This window comes from Crassostrea angulata, chromosome 4 (genome assembly GCF_025612915.1).
Source record: "Crassostrea angulata isolate pt1a10 chromosome 4, ASM2561291v2, whole genome shotgun sequence".
Lineage (NCBI taxonomy): Eukaryota > Metazoa > Mollusca > Bivalvia > Ostreida > Ostreidae > Magallana > Magallana angulata.
In genome coordinates, this window is record NC_069114.1 from 39,935,158 (window position 1) to 39,956,422 (window position 21,265).

At 32.5% G+C, this 21,265-nt stretch overlaps 2 protein-coding genes across 4 annotated transcripts in view; one reads left to right on the top strand and one right to left on the bottom strand.

Moving 5' to 3' along the window:
* Positions 1-8,391, bottom strand: part of LOC128180076 (serine/threonine-protein kinase 36-like) — a 42,449-nt gene extending 34,058 nt beyond the window's left edge. Inside the window, exons 1-14 of one of the 3 annotated variants that reach the window (XM_052847900.1) lie at positions 8,154-8,390; positions 5,983-6,073; positions 5,693-5,833; positions 5,217-5,474; positions 5,034-5,101; positions 4,482-4,708; positions 3,982-4,142; positions 3,657-3,821; positions 3,144-3,164; positions 2,404-2,559; positions 1,874-2,094; positions 990-1,089; positions 554-651; positions 320-425 (exon numbers count right to left, since the gene is read on the bottom strand). In XM_052847900.1, coding sequence (XP_052703860.1) covers positions 320-425; positions 554-651; positions 990-1,089; positions 1,874-2,094; positions 2,404-2,559; positions 3,144-3,164; positions 3,657-3,821; positions 3,982-4,142; positions 4,482-4,708; positions 5,034-5,101; positions 5,217-5,474; positions 5,693-5,833; positions 5,983-6,066 — 1,806 coding nt within the window. In that variant the 5' untranslated portion in view covers positions 6,067-6,073; positions 8,154-8,390. Of the gene's footprint in view, positions 1-319; positions 426-553; positions 652-989; positions 1,090-1,873; positions 2,095-2,403; positions 2,560-3,143; positions 3,165-3,656; positions 3,822-3,981; positions 4,143-4,481; positions 4,709-5,033; positions 5,102-5,216; positions 5,475-5,692; positions 5,834-5,982; positions 6,074-8,153 lie in introns of all 3 variants that reach the window. The other 2 variants (XM_052847901.1, XM_052847902.1) reach the window with 2 other exon arrangements.
* Positions 8,392-8,505: 114 nt separating this feature from the next.
* LOC128180077 (GPN-loop GTPase 1-like) lies at positions 8,506-19,294 on the top strand. Its single transcript, XM_052847903.1, has 12 exons — positions 8,506-8,673; positions 9,931-10,024; positions 10,473-10,512; positions 10,786-10,852; positions 11,754-11,791; positions 11,902-11,980; positions 13,328-13,468; positions 14,165-14,311; positions 14,896-14,978; positions 15,384-15,508; positions 15,682-15,768; positions 18,972-19,294. The coding sequence occupies exons 1-12, from the start codon at positions 8,521-8,523 to the stop codon at positions 19,094-19,096; spliced, it is 1,179 nt and encodes a 392-aa protein (XP_052703863.1). The 5' UTR covers positions 8,506-8,520; the 3' UTR covers positions 19,097-19,294.
* Positions 19,295-21,265: the final 1,971 nt, after the last annotated feature.

Consider the following 21,265-nt stretch of genomic DNA (forward strand, 5'->3'; position numbering starts at 1 on the left):
TCGATATTGTCTCATGAGAAAAGAAAAAAATTCTCATTCAGAAACTGTATATCAAGTTAGCTGAGAATGCAATATATCATATTAAGCAAACAAGGCTAAAACAATCATTTATAGTATATAAAACTATCAACTATTTTCACTAAACCATGAACATTTTTTTTCAAAGTGCGTTAATATCGACTATATCAACGCACATTGAAAATTTTTTTTTTTTTTCAAAGTGCATTGACTTGGTTCCAAAATTAACCCACTTTGAAAATTTTTTTCAAAGTGCATAATTTTTTAAAGTGCGTTGTAATAGTACATATATTAGCCTTACCAGCACAGCCTGCTCTCTCAGTCGTAAGTCTTCATCCATTCCTTGGAACAAAAGCTGTGGCACCAGGGACATGAACTGAACCATGGCATCGTAATACTCCTTAACACTACACACAAACAAATCAAAACGCAGATAACTGAGACATGAATATTAATTGATATCTGGCAGTATCTCTTGCAAAAATTTATTATCAAATCCCAAAGTTTTGATAACTTTACATTTTACATGACTTACACGTCTTTCTCTATGTCATCATTCCAGCTGATTTCACTGGCAAAGTAGGCATTCAAGGTAATGACCAGGTCAATCAAAATCTGCTGACACCAAGGTTGCTAAGGAGGAAAAAATAATGTCAGTTATTTTTTCCTTCTGACTTTTTTCTTTACAACATTTTATTTTCAATGTGCTAAAACTATACAATTCCTGGCCAAAAGACTTGATGATGAATCATTATGCCATATTGCACATACATAGATGAATCATTGATTAGCGGCAGTGAAAATGTTCATGATAAAAGGGCTATAACTCTAAGAAATTCATATCAAAGATCAATTCAAGTATTGGAAAATAAAGTCTCAAAAAATTTAGAATCCTTCAATCATTTTAGAATGGAAATACTTAGTTTTTCGTCATCAATCATAGCTAACGAAACTGAATTCACATCTCATACCTGTTTTACTTTACTCTTGTCCAAAATCTCTGCAATCAAATTCAGTGGCTGCTTTGGTAATGACAAAGCTTTAACAAAGTCCATTATCCACTTCAGCTCACTGTTGAGGAAAAAGATCCTTGCTATAACTATGTTTATAAAGACTTGTACCTGGTATGTCCAAAACTATGCAAATCAATCTATGGGATTAATCGCAATTATCTTATAAAACAGCTCTACATGTCCATAAACCTAAGATTTAAGGTACTAAGTTTAATATCAATAATTCTAATATGGCAATTCTACAATATTCTTTTAACTTGAAATACAGGTACATGCTATACTTTGTAAATGTGAAGAAATTAATATTTTCTAGAATAATTGATTTTTAGGTTGCAGATGTAATTTATTATGCTGAAATTATTTCAGATTGTCAAAAATGATAAAGCCTTACAGAAAAAATAAATAATTTTCATGCAAATTATGATATACCATAAAATGAATGCCCTTATAACACTTGAGTGAAACATGATTGGTGATGAATACTGTGGTTTCATCAATATTCGTTGAATACCAATTTTCGTGGATTTCGTTTTTAAGTTGATTCACGAAAGTAAATGTTCATTGAAATGCAATTTCTATTAATATTTTGTATTGATGGGGTCATTGGCCACGAATTTACATATCCTTGAAACTGTGATTTTTACTTTATCCACGAAAATTGATACCTTTGAATATTAATGAAACCACAGTATGACAATAAAAGTGATTGTCTTTTAAATTATTTCATTGTGACATGGTTGTTGATGAATATGACAATAAAAGTTTTTGTCCTTTAAATTATTTAATTGTGACATGGTTGTTGATGAATATAAATTCAAAATAAAAGTGATTGTCCTCTATACCATTTGAGCGTGACGAGGTTGGTGATGACCCTGAGCACAGTCTTGAGCCTGGCCGCCCCCTCCAGCATCCCATCCAGCACCTGAGCCGAGCTGGTCTGGATCCTGGATTTGAGTTTGTTCTGGAACTTGACATCCTGTAGAAGTTTGAGGGCAATGTCTGGATCTCCTTCCTGGTCCGTCTGCTCAATCAACCCCTGCCACTCATCATCACTGTCCACTTCCTGGAGACATTTCAAATTGTTTTTAAACTAAAAATGTGATTTAACCGATTGCATGGGCGCATCTAAAGAAGGGGCTCCGTAACCTTCCCCAAAAATTCCCTGAGTTAAAAGTCATGCATATATAGTAAAACTACGAAGGTAAATCGATATGCAAACTAAGTAGTTCATTTATTTCTTATGTAAGGACAGGTACCTTTATAATTTATAATTACATGAGATTGTATTACAATGTTTTTCTCAATTTTATGTATTATTCAATTCTAAACTGTCAGAGTACTTTTTACATTAAGATAGTTATGATTGAGGTACCTCGGTGTCCAGTTTGACATTGTCCACATGTGACTTGTTCCTTTTCTCCTTACTGGGACTCTTCCTCACCGTTCGTCGGCCCTCGATCTCTATGCTCGGGTATTCTTTCTCGTAATCTTTACTTATCCTGTCAGGCCTGGGAGTTGGGCTGATATTCTGTAAAAAGAAAAATTTTTGAATAAAAAATTTCATTTCAATCAACCACTACATGTGAATTTAAGAAAACAACAAAATTGATTTTGAATACTGTACAATGTATCTTATACATTTCTTTTCAAAACATTCTTCACTTTTGTATAAAATGCATCTTCTACATTTCCTTCCCAAACATTCTTCATGCAGTGCATGCAAATATTATTTGTGAAATTCATGGCAAAAGAATGGTTCCTAGCTTTCATGTGCTGATCGTGATTCTATAATGTTACCCTAGCTTAGACATGAAGAATTAGTTTGAATGTACGGTATTTTATTGTATTATAGAATACAAAGGTGTAAAAGTGAATGATAGACTAAGTACCATTATAATCATAGTACAATGTATTACTTTTCACTGTTTCAACTGTTTCTTATATTATAGCATGCGTAAAATTGAAAATATCAAGTATAGATGTACTTGGGTATTTAATTAATCTGTACATGTAGCATCACATATAGTATTAGTAATAAACTACATTTTGTATGCTTTTTATATCAATTAAAGGAATGATAGGGCACATGCATAAACAGAATACCACACTCACCTCTTCTCTAATATCTGTCATCTGAATTCAGAAATAAAACAAAATACACAGTTAGAGGTCACACAGTGTTAACAAAAATCAGTTTTACAACACAAAGCTTGCCTACTTTCTGGAAACTTTTTTCTCACTAGTAAAGTTTTTGATCTTGAAAAAAGACTTTTGAATGGATGCAATCTTAGGAGAGGGTGAATAAATAATATGTACACTATTGGTAAAAAAAAAACAACTAGATACCAGGTTATCATCTTCTTTCTGGCATTTCAGTAACCAAAAAATCAGCATGAAAATACGGTAGTAAAAAATGTTAGTGTGGACAATACTACATGTATAATTACATTTGACTAATGGTAAGTACAATTCAAATCTAAATTAAGAATATTCAAATTTAATACATTAAACTGTACATGTAAAAATTAAAAACAAAGCCATGACAAATTTGATATAACAAGCATTATTCACAATACCAACAATAAGGAACTGGTAGCAGTATTTCACAGGTATGCTACAAGGTACCTTGCTGAGTCCTGTTTCGTCCCACTGGTCCCCAGCCTGTTGATTTGCCTCCACCTCTTTCTGCTGCTGTTTAATATCTAATTTGATCTCAGGCTTCTTGCTCGGTCCCCATGCTTCTTTGCTTGAGTTTTCTTTTTCTTCATTGGATGGAGCTTCTTTGTCACTCTACATAGGAAATGATATGCTACATTAATCATTTTCATACAATATACATGTTTCAAATATAACAGTTTACAAACATTTATAATGGGAAAGTGTAAATCAGTATCAGATTTCTTTCAAATACACAGCAGAGAGAAATTCTTTTTACGTAAAAGCAACACACCTTTTTCTCTTCTTCCATGGCTTTTTTGCGAGCCTTGGCCAGAATTTTAGAGGTGCCTGGTGGATGAGCCTTTTCCTTGGACTGCTTTTCTTTCAGAATCATCATGGAGGCTGAAAGAGGCTGGGTGAAGGGGCTCTGTAAGTGAGTATCTTCTTCTCGTACTACAAGGAAAATCAACCCATGTCTTTATTTCAATTAAACATGGAATTTTTCCTTCTTAATTATCTATCTTGCATTTTGCTTACAGATAGAGATCAAATTAAAAAGCGCATCATGGTGTAAGTTTTTAATCTTTTTTCAAAACTTGCTTGCACATTGATACAATCATGTTATCATAAACAAGTAAATTTACACAATTTAACTAATAAATAAAATTTCAACTTGCATAATTACATGTGTTAATGTCAAATTTATCAGACCAAAAATCGTTAAATATTGTCAAAAGTATGGTAAATTTTCCTCGATAACACTTTTCACAATAAACAAAATTATGATCCTACCATGAACACCTTCAGCAACAAAAGGATGATGTAGGAGATCAGGCCAAGCCAAGCGAGATCTGGGGTTCTTGGTCAAGAGACCCTGGAGAAAGTCCTTGAATACAGGGGTCATGTTCTTGGGCCACTTAACTGGGTCCTTAATGATCAGGCTCACTAACTGGAAGATACTGTTGGTGTAGAAGGGAGGGGTGCCTGTAAAGAGCTCATACAAGATGCAACCAAGGGCCCTGAAGGATAAAAGCAGTATATTTGTTAATAGTCTTTTATGTTTGCTCCATTACATAAGAGAGAAAAATAAAGATCAGGGCTGCGTTTTACAAAGGAACTTATGACTTACAACCAAATTAATGAATGCTAATTAATCCCTAACTAAAAAATATATTATGAAAAATAAAATAGTTGTAAATAAATGGTTTTAATTAAAATTTTTTTTTTATTAAAGACCATTCTATGAGACTGAAAACATTTACGACTTTGTCGTAAGTTCTTTTGTAAAACGCAGCCCAGATATCTATTTGTATATAATTTATCACATGATGTTTACATCATTACCATAAATCTGCAGTGTGATCATATGGTTTTTCTTCCACTAGTTCTGGGGACATGTATAATGGAGTGCCCTTTAAAAAAGAAAACACTTTTAACTTGGACGAAAATATAACTAATACATACATAGAAGTAGCAATTTCATGTCGTTTACATGTAGTGAATAAATAGAGTTTGTCAAATTTGTACCTTTATAGAGGTCAGCACAAGAGTATTGAAACTCATGGCTCTAGCGAATCCAAAATCACAGAGCTTGACTATGCCGGACTTGCCAAGGAGGATGTTTTGAGGTTTCATGTCCCTGTGAAGGATTCGGTGGGAGTGTAAGTAATAGAGAGCTGACACAAGCTGGCAGGCAATCTGCTGAACCTGCTCTTCTGGAAGGCTTCCATCATCCTCAAGAATTTGAAATAATTCCCCCTCTGCATAATCAGTCACAACCACAACCTAGAAGTAATCATTCTAGAAAAATTATAATAATTGCTTGACTTCTACAAAGTCTACAATGTACATTTACCGGTACATTAATAATCAAATCAAGTTAATATGTCGAAATTGCTTTATAACTATATAAGATTAAGTATTATGTTTAATTTATCTAATATAATTCATTATTTTACATTTTATTAGTCTTTAAGTTAAAATGCTGTCTTATGTCATATAACCTCTTTTCCAGTTTCAAAGCTATCCAACATTTCAATGATGTTTTCATGATGTAAATTTCTCATAATATCTATCTCTCTTCTCAGATTTCTTAGCTCTTTTTCAGGTTTTCCAACCTTTGGAATAAATTTCAAGGCAACAACCTGTAATTGAGATAAAAATTTTTTTATGATAATCATTTGATAATAAATTTTGAATTTATCTTAATCACGATATTTGAATGAAACCCTATGATTAATTATCATCATGATTAAACCAAGGTAATACATGTTCTCAACCAAATACAACTTACTTGTGAGGAATACTTTTTGCGCCCCTTGTACACCTTCCCAAAGGAACCTTCGCCAATAATTTCTAGCACATGATAATTTTCCATTTTCAAGCTGAAATTTATACATGCAGTCATACATGTACACTAAATAAAAATAGTCATGTAGCAGAATGTTATATTTATCAATATATTTAACAACAATTTAAACACAATAAACAATTTTTCTTGTATTAACAGTTGTTAAATGAGATTAAATCCACTTTAACAAGACCTTGAACTTTTGGTAGGACTTAATTATCTATTTCTTGCATCAAAACTATAGTCTGTCCCAAGTTATTGCTTCCATCGCTTTTTGATGATTTTTAATAAAATCACACATACCTGTGAAAGAAATACAGTTGAAATCGTTAAAAGGGAATATATCAAAGATATCTTCATTGAACAATTATCCCTTTCCACTAAGAAAAATTCACAGGGACGAAAACCGATTCCTTACGGAGATTTATAATGGGGAATGTTTACATCTTTTCTCCATTCGGAATACACTCGGAATGCATCGCGCAATTTTTTAACGTTATCATCCGGGCTTATTAATGGCTGTTGCAATGCAAAATCTCCGTAGACTTTCAATTTCGGGATGTGAATTGAAACCTGAAGCGGTAGAGGGGGCGTTTCAAAACAGATAATCTGGACATTTTTTATATTAGTGGATGAACGTAATTTGAGCACAAAGGTATTTACTATTATTGAAATATCAAGCAAAAAGTGGTGGAAGCAAAAACTCGGGACAGAGTATAGTTAAAATGATGCTGGTTTCAATTGAAATATGCATAAATTTCGTAGTAACAATCTTTTCAAAGTGTTATTCAATACCTTAAAAGTGTTATTCAATTCCTTTAGTTCGTCATTTTATCATCTGGGTACTTGTCATTTATGATGCAAATCCCTTACTGGCATATGACCAGTTCTCCCCAAGGACCATTTCTCAAGAACTACATTAAACTTAACCAAACTGACTCAAACTCAATCAGACTTGCAATCAAATAATTTGGGTGAAAAATGACTTGTTATATTGTTATGCCTGCCTCCAAAAAGTAAGAAGAATTGATAAATTTGTCAGTCAATATGATTTTTCAGTTTTTAAGATAAGACTGCATGCGTATCAATAGTCCGAAATATCTGATGTTTTTCTGGCTTTTTTAATGATTTGATATTTACTTGCCAGGAAAACGGCAGAACCGGCGCCATTACGAAAACTGGAAATTTCGCATTTTCGGCCCGATTTTAAATACTTGCGAATTGAATCAAATATTTAACTCACAACTTAACAATAAAAATCTGACTTTACTACTCACTCATATTGCTCAAAATTAAATATGACTCCGTATTTTGATAATAGAAGCACACAATTACAGTCAACCGTATTTTCGCTGTCTTTTAAGATAACGAGTCATGTGACTCAAATCTCGCCGGACAGTTCGATAAAAATGTGTTGAACAGACGGTTAGTAGAGCAAACAAACCCATTAAAGCAATATGAGTGAGTAGTTAAGTCATTTTTTTATTGTTAAGTTGTGAGTTAAATATTTGATACGATTCGCAAGTATTTAAAATCGGGCCGAGAATGCCACCTCTAGTTGAAGGCGGCGAAATTTCCAGTTTTCGTAATGGCGGCGGTTCTGACGTTTTCCTGGGAAGTGAATATCAAAATCGTTAAAAAAGCCAGAAAAACGTCAGATATTTCGGACTAGCGTATCAAATGTTGATCAGGAAACTCTTTTGCAAACTTAAAGGATGACATCACTTGATTTCTTTCTCAACAGTGCATGATGTTGCGTCATTTTATCAATTAACACATAAAATTATTCACAAAAAAATGACATAACAATGCACTGGCTAGAAATGGTCCTTGGCAAGAACTGCTTACTCGCCAGTATATTTTTAAAATTTTTGATTGTTTGGATTGAAACTTAAAAACAATAGCCAAAGAGTCATTTTTAAACAGAAGCTAGACTGCTTTTATTCTGTATAGTGGATTAACATAGCTCTGGCACATGAAATACAGGAAAAACCAATTTCCAATACACTATTGTGACAATGGTGAGTGCATGCCTTTGATGAAAACTCGTCTCAACAAGTGTGACCTGTTTGCTTCAAATATTACAACTGAATCGCCATATAAATATGAATTACCTAGGGGGTTATGTAGAAAAAAGCACCCTCGAATAAGTCGATTTACAGTTGTCTTGAAGTCGTGTCACATTACCTAGCTTTGTTTACATCGCATCGTCTGTTGCCAGTTTATAGTCGCCGCTATAAATTACAGGTACGCATGCGTCACATTCTATGTTAAATATTTTATGTATGTCGATTCCGAGCAAAAAGTATAACAGAAGTTGTTTTTTTAAAGCGTACATTTCTATGACTTGTTATTAAAAAATTATTTTTAAAGCAATATTAATCAGTTTCTTTTTACAAATATAACACAACAAAATGCGATGGAAAATTATACGAATAAAATAAAAATTACATCGGGTGCAAAATACAAGATATTCTGTATATGTCAACAACAATGGCTGAGGCACCAGCACCACATGCTGAATCGGGAAATTCACCATCAGTTTGCTCTGACCAGAAAGCGGGACAGTCAAAACGACCAACATGTATTTTAGTGCTTGGTATGGCAGGGTCAGGCAAGACAACTTTTGTTCAGGTACTTCAAACAAGTAATGATCTTCATTCATGATCAGTTGTTGTTATTTTTTCAAATTCATCAGTTCATACAGAGACATTATCTAACATATTATTTATGTCTCTGGTTCATAAAACGATATGGATTCTTAGTCAAAATATGTCTGCCTTGCTGTATTTATAGCTGATGCAGTGCATAGCGTGAAAAGTGTCAACCATCTCTAAAATAGTAATTTTGGTTGAGAGATTACTGTATTGGCTGTTATTTATGTCTCTGCCTGTCTGCATATATAGATGTAATTTGCATAGTTTGTTTTTGTATTATCACAAAATACATTACAATATATGAATTAAAATACAAATGATACAGTTAATCGATCATTATATCAATTTTATTGTAAGGAATACAATGCCATACAAGCTTTTTCTGAGATATCATATACTGTAAATTCCTAATTAAACGCGAGGTATTTATACCCGCGTAAAATCGCAAGAAGCATCCCTTGCGAATTTTAAATTCTCACCATTATTTTCTGAGAGTTGGGACCTATAAGAAATATGGATAAATGTCCTGCGTTCGCGATTTTATATTCTCGCGATTTGACAGAAAACAGTAGGATCGCAGAAATAAGTACTCACGTAATATAAGGAATTTACAGTACCTTATAGCACCTGTTAACCATTTTCCCTACAACAAACTTGTCAATTTATTGTCCAATACATGTTAGATACATGTAACTATATTTAGCTTTGTAACTTGAATACTGTAGTTTAATCCGCACTTTTCGAAAGTCGTTTCCCTTTGTGGGGTCAACCCAAACATCAAAAGGGAAGACATAACTTTTATTTTCTCTATGCTACCAAATATTTGGGCATCCTATGATGAAATCTCTTTGAATTTGATTTATTCCTTCAGTTTTTTGGGTTGCCCCTTCCTGGGGCAATCTGATTCACAGTGAAAACAGATTTTTAGCATCAAATGACACAGATAAAAACCTCAAAACTGCAAAGACTACTGTGAGAATTTTTTTTTTCTGCAAAGATGCATACATAACTTTTGTAAATTGTGAATTGGTCTTTTACCTACCATACTTTTGATCTACCTGAAGTAGCTTTATTATTGAACTATTTTATTTCAGTTTTTGTATGTTTGCTTTATTATTATTAAAAACATGCAGACAAAAATACAGCTTTTTAAAAAGCAACTCTTTGATAGGTATAACATAGCAGGTAAACAACATAACATGTAAATTAATCTTTTTATTTCTATACTCAAAAGAGAATCACATCACACCTTCATGCTAAGAAGAAGCCACCTTATGTCATTAACCTTGATCCAGCTGTCCACGAAGTTCCCTATCCAGCAAATATTGGTAAAGTAATCCTCCTGTAGATAATTTATAATCCTTAGTATGATGGATTCTATTAACGAAAATGGATTTAAAATGTAATTAGGAAAAAAATTTATAGAAAATAATCAACAATTTGGATGTGATGGGATGTATATTTAGCATTCATATACTTAAACTCCTCAAATTTGGTAGTTTGATTTGTCAAAGCCACTGCACTGCTTTATGTATTAAAATATCAAATACTGCACAGTATGCAAATTGACCAAGACATTTATCAAATATCAGGGAAATTTTGATAGAAATCTGAACCACTGCTTCATCGTGAAATTTTAACTAAAAATCTTGAATCTTACTTTTCTCTCATTATCTACTCAGCCCAATTATGCTATGGAAGAATAAATTTTTAGCATGTTATTTATTGCTGAAATGATATTAAATTATTGCTACATAAGTGGTTTTGTAATTTCAGATATCAGAGACACGGTCAATTACAAGGAGGTTATGAAACAGTATCCTTTTGGATTTTTTTTTTACTTTTGTTAATATTGCTAAAGATTGAAACAATCAGATATTATAAACCATAATTCAGATTATTTCAATATGAATTGCATATTAATGAATCTGTTATCATGGTAGCATTTTCATTTGTACCGGTATATACTTGTAATGATGAAAATTGTCTTGAAGAGATATGAAGTATTTAATCTTTTCCTTTTATGTTACATGTAATAGTTAGTGCAAATATGAAATTAAGCCTTTTAAACCTTAACCCTTACAAATAGATATTCTCTAGGACCAAATGGTGGAATTGTTACATCTCTCAATCTGTTTGCAACAAGATTTGACCAGGTATTCATAATACATATCTATCTTACTACTTATATATATCTACATGTAGGAAAAGAACATTTACAGTACTGCACTATTGCATTGATTTCTGATAAAGAAATTCTATATAGGGGAAAAGAAATGCCTTCTTCTATATGTCTGATGCTTTAAATACATTTATCATCTCTGTCTTTCCCAAATGATAGGGTTTGTTTGTGTGTGTGTAGGGGGGGGGGGGGGGTCAGGATTGATTGATTGAGCATTTTGATTTAGATTTAGGTTATCCTTTTCTTTACAATGTGCACATGCCTGGTACAATATTCATACTATACACACATATTTTTGTATTCTTTTATACTATTAAATTAATCTTTGATTTTTATGCCCCCCCCCCCCCCTTTCGAAGAAGAGATGGCAATGGCATATTGATTTGCTGCTGTCTGTTGGTCGGTCGGTCAGTCCACCAACAGTTTCCGTTCATTTTGTTTGCAGTGGATGCACTTATTGAAATGAAATTTTGTATACAGGTTTATCATTATAATATCTAGATCAAGATTGATTTTGGGGTTCAATCAAGCATTTCTTTGACAGATTTATGCCCCTTGGACATAGACAATTTCAATTATTTGCCGTTTTCGTTCATTCTCTTCATAGATGTATCCAAGGAAGGGGGCATAAGTGTTTTACAAACATCTCCTTTTTTTTGGGGGGGGGGGGGGGGGGGGTAGGCTCTGGATCCCTATCATCTAATTTCTAAATTGTTGATCCACACGATTAGAACATTCATATGTGATTTGGAAATCTAAGGGTTTATTTCCAATTTCTTTTAAAGATGTACTCAAACCATGGTACAAAATCTTATCAATTATCATGATTATTGTTTACATACCGGTATATTTGTATTACAATTTTACTCATGTAGGTTATGCAGTTCATTGAACAGAAGACAGGGCAAACTGAGTAAGTATTCATTCGCAGATTTTTAAAGCAAGTTAATAGACAAGATATATATTGTGGATTTGCATGTTTACTTATTTTGTAATCTTTTATCCATGATCTTTGACTTCAAGGTATGTGATTTTGGACACACCTGGTCAGATCGAGGTGTTCACTTGGTCAGCATCAGGAACTATCATTACAGAAACCCTGGTGAGAAAGTTATACTATGTGTCTTATCTCTATAAATGATTGCATCTATTCCAACAATATGTAATGATTCCAAAGCTGGTCATGTTTGCTTTCAATGAAATGTAATACATATAGCCTCTAGGAGCAATGCATAAATTTTTCATTTGCCAATGAGCTATACTTACTAGAAGCAAATCCTGAAAGGCTCTATATCTTCCAAAATTTAGCACAAATTGGATTTGTTTTCTGAAAAAATGCCCCTGTTCATAGAAATATAAAAGGCATGCCATGGAATTTCTAAATGTTTGGAAAAGCTAATTGCTACTTGTTTCAGACAGTTTAACTTCTTTACCTCAACTGTTAATTGAAATTTGGGAACTTTGTTAATCCAACATGTCATATACACTGTATTCTAGCTGAACTAGATGGTCACACTTAATATGAATAGTGTCCAGCAAGTTTTGGAACTTTTTTTTTATACCCCCGCTCCGAAGGAGAGGGGGTATACTGTTTTACCCTTGTGTGTCTGTCTGTCTGTCTGTCCATCCGTCTGTCTGTCTGTCTGTCTGTCCGTCCGTAACAAAAAATTTCTGTCGCATTTATCTCAGCAAGTATTTATCGCAGATGCTTGAAATTTTAACACAGTGTTTGTTAAGGCATGCCATATTGTGGGATATATTTTTGTACCAATCAGACGTCAACCAAAAGTTAAATGATGACTTTGATTATTTTTTAACCAAAATTTTCAAACAAATTTTCGTCAAAGATTTCTCAGCAACTGTTTATTGCAGATGCTTGAAATTTTTACACAGTATTTATATAGGCATGCCATATCGTGGGATATATTTTTGTACCAATCAGACGTCAACTTCCTGTTAAATGAAGACTTTGTTTATTTTTCGCCAAAATTTTCAAACAAATTTTCGTCAAAGATTTCTCAGCAACTGTTTATCGCAGATGCTTGAAATTTTAACACACTATTTGTTTAGGCATGCCATATGGTGGGATGTATTTCTGTACCAATCAGAAGTCAACTTTCTGTTAAATGACGACTTTGCTTATTTTGCATATTCACATCAGAGCGGGGGTATCACTAGTGAGCATTGGCTCACAGATATCTTGTTTTTTCAAAACCAATTCTTTGTTTTCCTGTCAATGTCTTGTCAATTCTAAAAATTGATAACAGGGAAACCTAGTTTTGAAGTCTCTTGAGTTTTCTTTTTCACAATATACTGAGGATGTTAATTTGTGGGTAAAATAGGTTCCCACTGAGTCAACAGAAGTTAAGTTACCATTATTATGATTATCATTAATTCCACAGTGCATGTTTATATATATCCATATCCAATGAGTTCTAACATGTTTTAGGCCTCCACCTTCCCGACCATCGTGGTGTACGTGATGGACACATCTCGCAGCATAAACCCAGTGACCTTTATGTCCAACATGCTGTATGCCTGCAGCATTATGTACAAGGCCAAGCTTCCTTTTATTGTAGCCATGAACAAGGTAATTCATCTCTAACAGATTATAGTTTTAGGTACACATACTGATAAATGTACCTTTGAGATTAAACTACTGCAGATACATGTACTGTACCTTATAAAATGTGATACTGATCAATTTCTGATCTACTGATAAATGTAACTTTGAGGTTCAACTACTGCAGATACATGTACCTTATAAAATGTGAGGATTTAATATTGGCGAAAAATTGCAAAAAGCACCTGTAGAAGATTTTGAAATTTCATTTATCTTTTTTGGGCAGATGTAAATTTATATGAAAACATGCGAACAATTGGACACCTGCTATTTGATATTTTTGCGTTTTGATACAAAATGACAGAATAACTCTTTAAAATATAGAATCTACGGTACTTTGCAAATGATGACCACAGTTACATGTATTTTTTAAAGTGTTATTTACAGTAAAAATTTTGAGGTAATTTCATAATGTTGCCAATTTCAAAGGGATTAACATTAATAGTTCAAGTTTTTTTGTATTTTAAAGTGTAAGTAATTAGGTAAATCATATTTTAAAAGTATTAATATCTTCAACTGCAATTCTTTATTTTTACCTCACTGTAACTACTTCAAGAATATATGTTTATTCATTAAAACACTGATTGAATTGTTCTTTTGTAATACTATTGATTTTCTTCAGTGTCATAATACAATACTGAGTATGATTTGATTACCTTGTAGGTGGACATCATCAGTAACAAATTTGCTGTGGAGTGGATGACAGACTTTGAGGTTTTCCAGGAAGCTCTGGAGTCGGAAACGTCGTACGTGACAAACCTGACACGGTCGATGAGTCTTGTGTTGGATGAATTCTATGCAGGGCTCAAGGTATTGAATGTATTCACTCTGGTTAGAAATATAAGATGTTTTCTGTGCACCAATGCTTGTTTTTCATGTATAGTATGTGCATGTAGTTTCAATGTACCGGTACATGCAGTACTGATATCTACTGCAAACAATGATTTTTTTTACATTGTCAAATTTTGCAATTTTCTTGCAAGGAAGTTTACACATAAAGGCCAGATAATTTTGTAGAAGTCTTGAAAGTAAAGATTCCAAAAATAACATTCATGATACAGTGTGCAATATACATTGTACATGACTTTATATATTAATTCTTTTTTTTTTAGCTTAATAAATTCTGTTAAATTCTAGTCATCATAAAATTTTCAGATTTTTTACTTTTCAAACATTTTCTTGGTCACAGATTTTTGATATTCATTAAATAACACATAATTTGTAAATATATATATTTCAACTTTTAATCTCATTAATAAAATCACTATCTTATGTGGAAAACAGTCTCTCAAAAAATATTGGCAAAAAGAAAATTATCAATGAACAGAATGACAAAGAAAAAATAACATTTCCTACCAATTAGATACCCCGGTATCTTATGTTTTTTTCTTTAGAATGTTGGTGTGTCTGCAATGACAGGAGAAGGTATCCCACAATTCTTTGATCTTGTACAGGAAGGAGTTGTTGAATATGAAAAGTAGGTTTTTGAAGAGGGATCATTGGTTAAAAATCTCATACCATCTCAAATTTCAGATATCTCAAATTAATTTTATCACTTTTTATATTTCTTGTTTTGTACCCCCAATGTTTACAGATAGAAAACACACATGTAGATAAAAATCATAAATAATTGTTATTATATGAATTTTTCCTATTTTAACCCAACCAATAAACCCTTTTTGATAGCCATATAATTAAAAAGCAAAAGGTCCCAATGTCATTTCAATGCTTGTATGCAAGAAATGTTTGCTTTCATTACAATTACAGTGTATTATTATCATCTATGACATGAGTGATATTTTATACAGTTTATTGGTGCAAACGTGATATATATTTTAGAATGTGCACGTTTTCATAAGCATTGCACATTTATTCTAAATAGAGATTACCGTGCTGAGTATGAAAAACTGAAAGCAGAGAAAGAACAAAAAGAGAGATCAAGACAAAAAGATCAGATGTCAAGGTTACAGAATGATGTAAACTTAGGAGGTCAAGGTGACATGGAAGGTACCTAGTTGCTAGTGCAGCAAATTGGTCAAAAAATTGCCTCACTATAACACAAATTTCAGCTGTTGTATTAAATTAAAAAAAAATCTTGACTCTGGATTTGGGTGAAACAAATAGCTTTTATCAGTTGTATACACCTGGTATTGAACAATTGTTTTTATTACTCCTTTTAGTGGATAAGAGGTTGAAAGGAATGGTTATCACTCCAGGTCAAAATGAAAGTGATAGTGATGAAGATTTCAGGAATGAACCAGAAGAGGGTAAGTAAGGTCAAGGTTATTTAAAGGTTTTAAGGTCACACAACATGTCCTGCCATTATAAATTATGGTTAAAATGTCAGTATTTACTCAGTTTATCCAATTTTTCGACAATTAATTAGGACAACAGGTGCAAACTTCTTCAGCAGTCTGCAACTTCTGGTTTTTTTTAACCTATATCAAAATAATGGTTTAATATTTTAAACAAGTTTTAACACATTCACATAGAGTTATGCATGTATCTGAAACATATATACTTCACAAAGTGTGTTTAGCTCACCGAGACGAAGTCAGGGGGAGCTTATGCTATATCCTCGGCGTCGGCGTCCGCACCTGGTTAAAGTTTTTGTTGCAGGTCCTGTATCTAAGCTATTACTTGTCCTATCTTCACCAAACTTGCATGGATGATGCATCTGGGCCTACTTATGGACTTGAAAGACTTGGATGCTGAATCTGAGTCCTAAATTTCAGATGCTGGAGGAGGTTAAGGTTGTTGGACCAGGTTAAGGTTTTTGTTGCAGGTGCCTTTTGATAGCAATATCTAAGTTACTGCAGGTCTGTACTTCACCAAACATGCATGGATGGTGTGTCTTATGATACTGTTGCACCAGACAGACTTCAGTGCTGAATCTGAGCTAAAGGTTTCGGATGCTGGAGGAGGTTAAGGTTTTTGGAGCAGGTTAAAGTTTTTGTTGCAGGTGCTCTTTGATAGCAATATCTAAGTTACTGTTGGTCCGTATTTCACCAAACTTGCATTGATGGTGTGTCTTATGATACTGATGCACCAGGCAGGCTTGAATGCTGAATCTGAGCTACAGGTTACAGATGCTGAAGGAGGTTAAGGTTTTTAGAGCTGGTTAAAGTTTTCGTTGCAGGTGCCCTCTGATGATTATATCTTAGTTACTACTTGTCCTAACTTCACCAGAGCGTCTTATGATACTGATGCACCAGGCAGGCTTGAATGCTGAATCTGAACCAAAGGTTTTGGATGCTGGAGGAGGTTAAGGTTTTTAGAGCTGGTTAAAGTTTTTGAAACAGGTGCCCTCTGATGATTATATCTTAGTTATAACTTGTCCTAACTACACCAGACTTCCATGGATGGTGCGTCTTATGATACTGATGCACCTGACGGGCTTGAATGCTGAGTTTGAGCTATAGGTTTCAGATGCTGGATATGGTTAAGTTTTTTGGAACAGGTCACATGTTTAATAGATAATAGTACTATTTCAAACTTGCATAGTTGATTAAACTGTAATATGAATGAATCACAGAGGAAGCTTCAGATGCAGAGCTTGATCTCCATTATCAAGGATGCTAAAAAATATATCTTAGTTATTACAGGTCCTAACTTCACCAAACTTGAATGGATGGTGTGTCTTATGATACAGATGCACCTGACAGGCATGGATATTGAATCTGAGCTATAGGTTGCGGATGCTGGAGCAGGTTAAGGTTTTAATTGCTAGTGCCCTCTGATGATGATATCTTAGTTATTACTGGTCTGAACTTCACCAAACTTGCATGGAGATGCGTCTTATGTATACTGATGCACCTGACAGGCTTGAATGCTGAATCTGAGCCATAGGTTTCGGATGTTTATTTTTTTTGGAACAGGTCACATGTTTTATAGATGATAGCTTGCATAATTGATTTAACTATATTATAAATGAAACGCAGAGGTTGCTTCAGATGCAGAGCCTGATCTCCATTATCAAGGATGCTAAAGAAATCTCCTACCTCACTCAAACCTGCTCGATAGATAGATGTGTTTGTTGATAAATGATATAACATGATTCCTTTGATATAGTATTGTATGGTATGAAACAATATTGTTTAATATGATACAATATAATATCATATGTAATATTATAAAAAGTTATATGATACGATATGATATTGTATCATTTTTTTGGATATTTTATGTTATGATATTGTAATATGATATCGTTATGTTTAGTATTGTATATTATGATACAAAATTGTATAATATTATATTGTATTATTAATTTATTATTTTATCACATGATACTATTACATAAGATATTGCAAAATATAATATTGTATCCTATGATACAATATTGTATATTCTATAATATTGAATCATACAATATTGTATAATATGATATAAGTTTCTGTAATATAGAATTATATCACATGAAATTGTTAATATGATACTGTAATATTATATAATATCGTATCATACGATATTGTATAAAATGATATTGGTTTATAATATGATATATTATCACATCACATTAAATTGTATTGTATGATATTTTAAAATATATTATTGTATCATATGATACAATATGTATAATATAATGTTTTATTATATATTATATTACTTTATCACATAATATTGTATCATTTGATATGATACAATGTTGTATCAAATTATATTGTATCAGATGATACAATATCATATTATGTTTCAAAAATGATACAGTATCATACAATATCATACTATATTATACAATATCATATCATATGTTTCAATGTTATGATGTATTATGTAATATGATATTGTAATATAATGCTATATTGTTTTGTATATTATGATATTGTATTATGTGATCAAATACAATAACGTATAACACAATACAATGTCATATCATACGTTACAATATCATATCTCATCATTGTTTATTATGGTATTTTATTGTTTTATATGATATATGTTGTAAATATGATAGGATGCAATATTTAATTTTATATTATTGTATTGATTAACATATGAACATATGATTATCATACAATTTTTTAACAGATTATATACGATATTGTGTCAAAACAGAATCCATGAATATCCAAGATCATAAAGAATGATTTTCATTTAATATGATAAAGGTGGTCTCATAAAGGTGAAGTCTCATAAGGGTGATGTCTCGTCTCGGTGAGCTTTGTAATCTGTGATTACCTATGTTTTTCTTAATAGATTCAAGTAATTATTTAAACCATTTGCATGCATTGGGATGAAATTTGTGAAACTTTAGTGAGTGTAAAACTCATTTTAAAAAGATATGTTAACAATATTCAATAAGTGTATCGAACAATCCTCTAAAACATCTTCTTGGCCAAAACACTACATGTGTAGAACTTAGATTTGAAATTTTATCAACATACATGTACTCTACTAATCAGTTCTTATCTATTCTGATATTCTTGGACAATCATATATTTAGGTTTACATACTTTATCTATTACAGATGAGGAAGAGCAGAGAGAATATGAATCCTTTAAAAGATTCATCAAACTACAAAAAGACAGACAACAACAAAAATATGAGGCCAGTCAAGGGATCACAGAGGCCACTCAAGGGGACAAAACATAACAAAAGTCCCATTCTATTCTGTACCAAACTTGTTTTTGAAGTTGTTTTGTATTTTGTTAATTTGTAAACATGACACACAGTGAAAGAAGGATTGACACCCAAAAGAAAAGGCAGCCGTGACGAGCATACACATGTATTTGTTTTATACTTTCTTTCTGTAACTGTTCTTAATTTTGACAACTACTGTATGAATAAATGCAAATGAATTCTCTTAATTTTATCCATCACAAGTACCTACCTGATATCATTAGCTCACCTGAGCTGAAAGCTCAAGTGAGCTTTTCTGATTATTTTTTTGTCTGGTATCCATCTGTCGGTATATATGTCCATCTGCAAGCTATTTACTTAAAATTTTCTTTTCAAGAACCACTTGGCCAATATCAACCGAACTTGCCAAAAACATCCTTAGGTAAAGGGAATTTAAGGGTGTTTAAATAAATTAAAGAGCCTTACCCTGCATGCAGTTTTAGAGGAGATAAATCATCGAAAAATTATTAGCATGTTTAAAAAAATCTTCTTAAGGTCAAGATCTAGTAAATGATTCCAGGGAGTATTTTTTTGGTGCTAGAACCATTATGACGTCATAATTGATTTGAAGAATCCTCTCCCGTACTTTATGGCATTTCAGGAATTATGTAGAAAATTCAACAATTTCTTGACAGTCTATGTTAAATCATGGGGAAAAGTAATCCCGAGACCTTTATTCAATTTGACATCATTTTAAAGAGCTGCAGGTCAAGAGCTTGTTTAATTTTGTTTATGGGGAGACTGTTGGCATTCTAGATATATTTTATTAGTAAAAAATGAACAAAACTCCGAAATTTGTTTCTCAATTTCTTGATATTCCATTGAAAATGACAGTTTAAAACATGATTTTACATTGTGTTTATCAAAAGTTTTAGCCCCGGTTCACCCTATCAAACAAAGCTATTGTTATGAAGCATCATTGAAAGAATTTACATCTTAAATTTTAAGAACCTGTAGGCTATTCATTCATTAACTAGATCTTGACCTTAAAAACCAAGAAAAAAGCATCCAAAGGTAGTGTTAATTTTATTTTGTTTAGATAATGATTTCGGAGGGTAGTGTGCATGGGGCCATAATTGGGAGGGGTGCATTTTACATTGGAATAAATATAGAAAAACTCTCTCAAAAACTGTGTTCCTTGAAAGGGTGAAAGCTTGTGTGAAAGCATCCTCAGGTAGTGTAGATATCTTTTTTTTAAGTCATGATCCCTAGGGGAAAGATTAGGCCATAATGGGAATGATTGAGTTACTACATAGGGATTAATAGATAGAATTCTTTAAAATCTTTTTCTCAAATACCATTTGGCCAGAAAAGCTGAAGCTTGTGTGGAAGCTTTCTCAGATAGTGTGGATTTAAGTTTGGTCTATAAAGTTTGGGTAGATATTTTGTATCTGATACTTTTTAAAACTGATTTGATCAGAATTATCATATGGTTATTATTGCGCAGATGAGCAATGTTGCCCCTGGGACTCTTGTTTTGGTTTGTGGAAGACAAGGCATTACTAGATTCATCACCGTGCTACACCATATTAGACACAAAGCTTAGGCAAACAAATTCAATTACCATAAGATTTTATTGCGTGCCGAGACGAAATATAGACGAGGCGAAGGAGGTTAAAGACTGGAGCAAAAGAAACCAACAAACAAAATCAAACATTTGGGATTCAATACTTTGTTATTTTAAACATTTAACTACTAGTATATATCGGTTCGGTATTCAATAAATTACCCATGTTGCACGTAGCTACATGTACATGTACCACAGAATTTAAGAGATGATTTCTTAGGCCATAAACTATCATAAAGTAGAGAAAAAAAAAATAATAAGCTTTTATACTTGGATATTTTTCTATATCTTATTATACAGACCTCTTCTTCTGTGAGAAATTATGATAGTAAAAAAATCTGCCACAGTCCTCTTAATGAACATGCACCAGTATATCAGCTAAATATCAATGGCGGGGTGTTGCATTCTTGTCTATTTGTAATGGATGACCTGGAGGGACTGAGATAATGATTGTCCAAGACTCTCTACAAACTGTTGAAAAATGGCAATATTTCATGAAAGTTTAAGTTTTAAAATAAGAGGTTGGCACCTGAAAAACTCGTAAAGTCAATCATCCAAAAACATCTTGGATATAA

What these genes read in the sequence shown, in the direction of transcription:
- LOC128180077 (XM_052847903.1), top strand. Translation starts at nt 8,521, where the DNA reads ATGTCAACAACAATGGCTGAGGCACCAGCACCACATGCTGAATCGGGA. An exon ending in CTATCATTACAGAAACCCTG is followed by an intron (nt 11,981 to 13,327) that starts GTGAGAAAGTTA and finishes AACATGTTTTAG; the next exon opens with GCCTCCACCTTCCCGACCAT. An exon ending in AATTCTATGCAGGGCTCAAG is followed by an intron (nt 14,312 to 14,895) that starts GTATTGAATGTA and finishes TTTTTTCTTTAG; the next exon opens with AATGTTGGTGTGTCTGCAAT.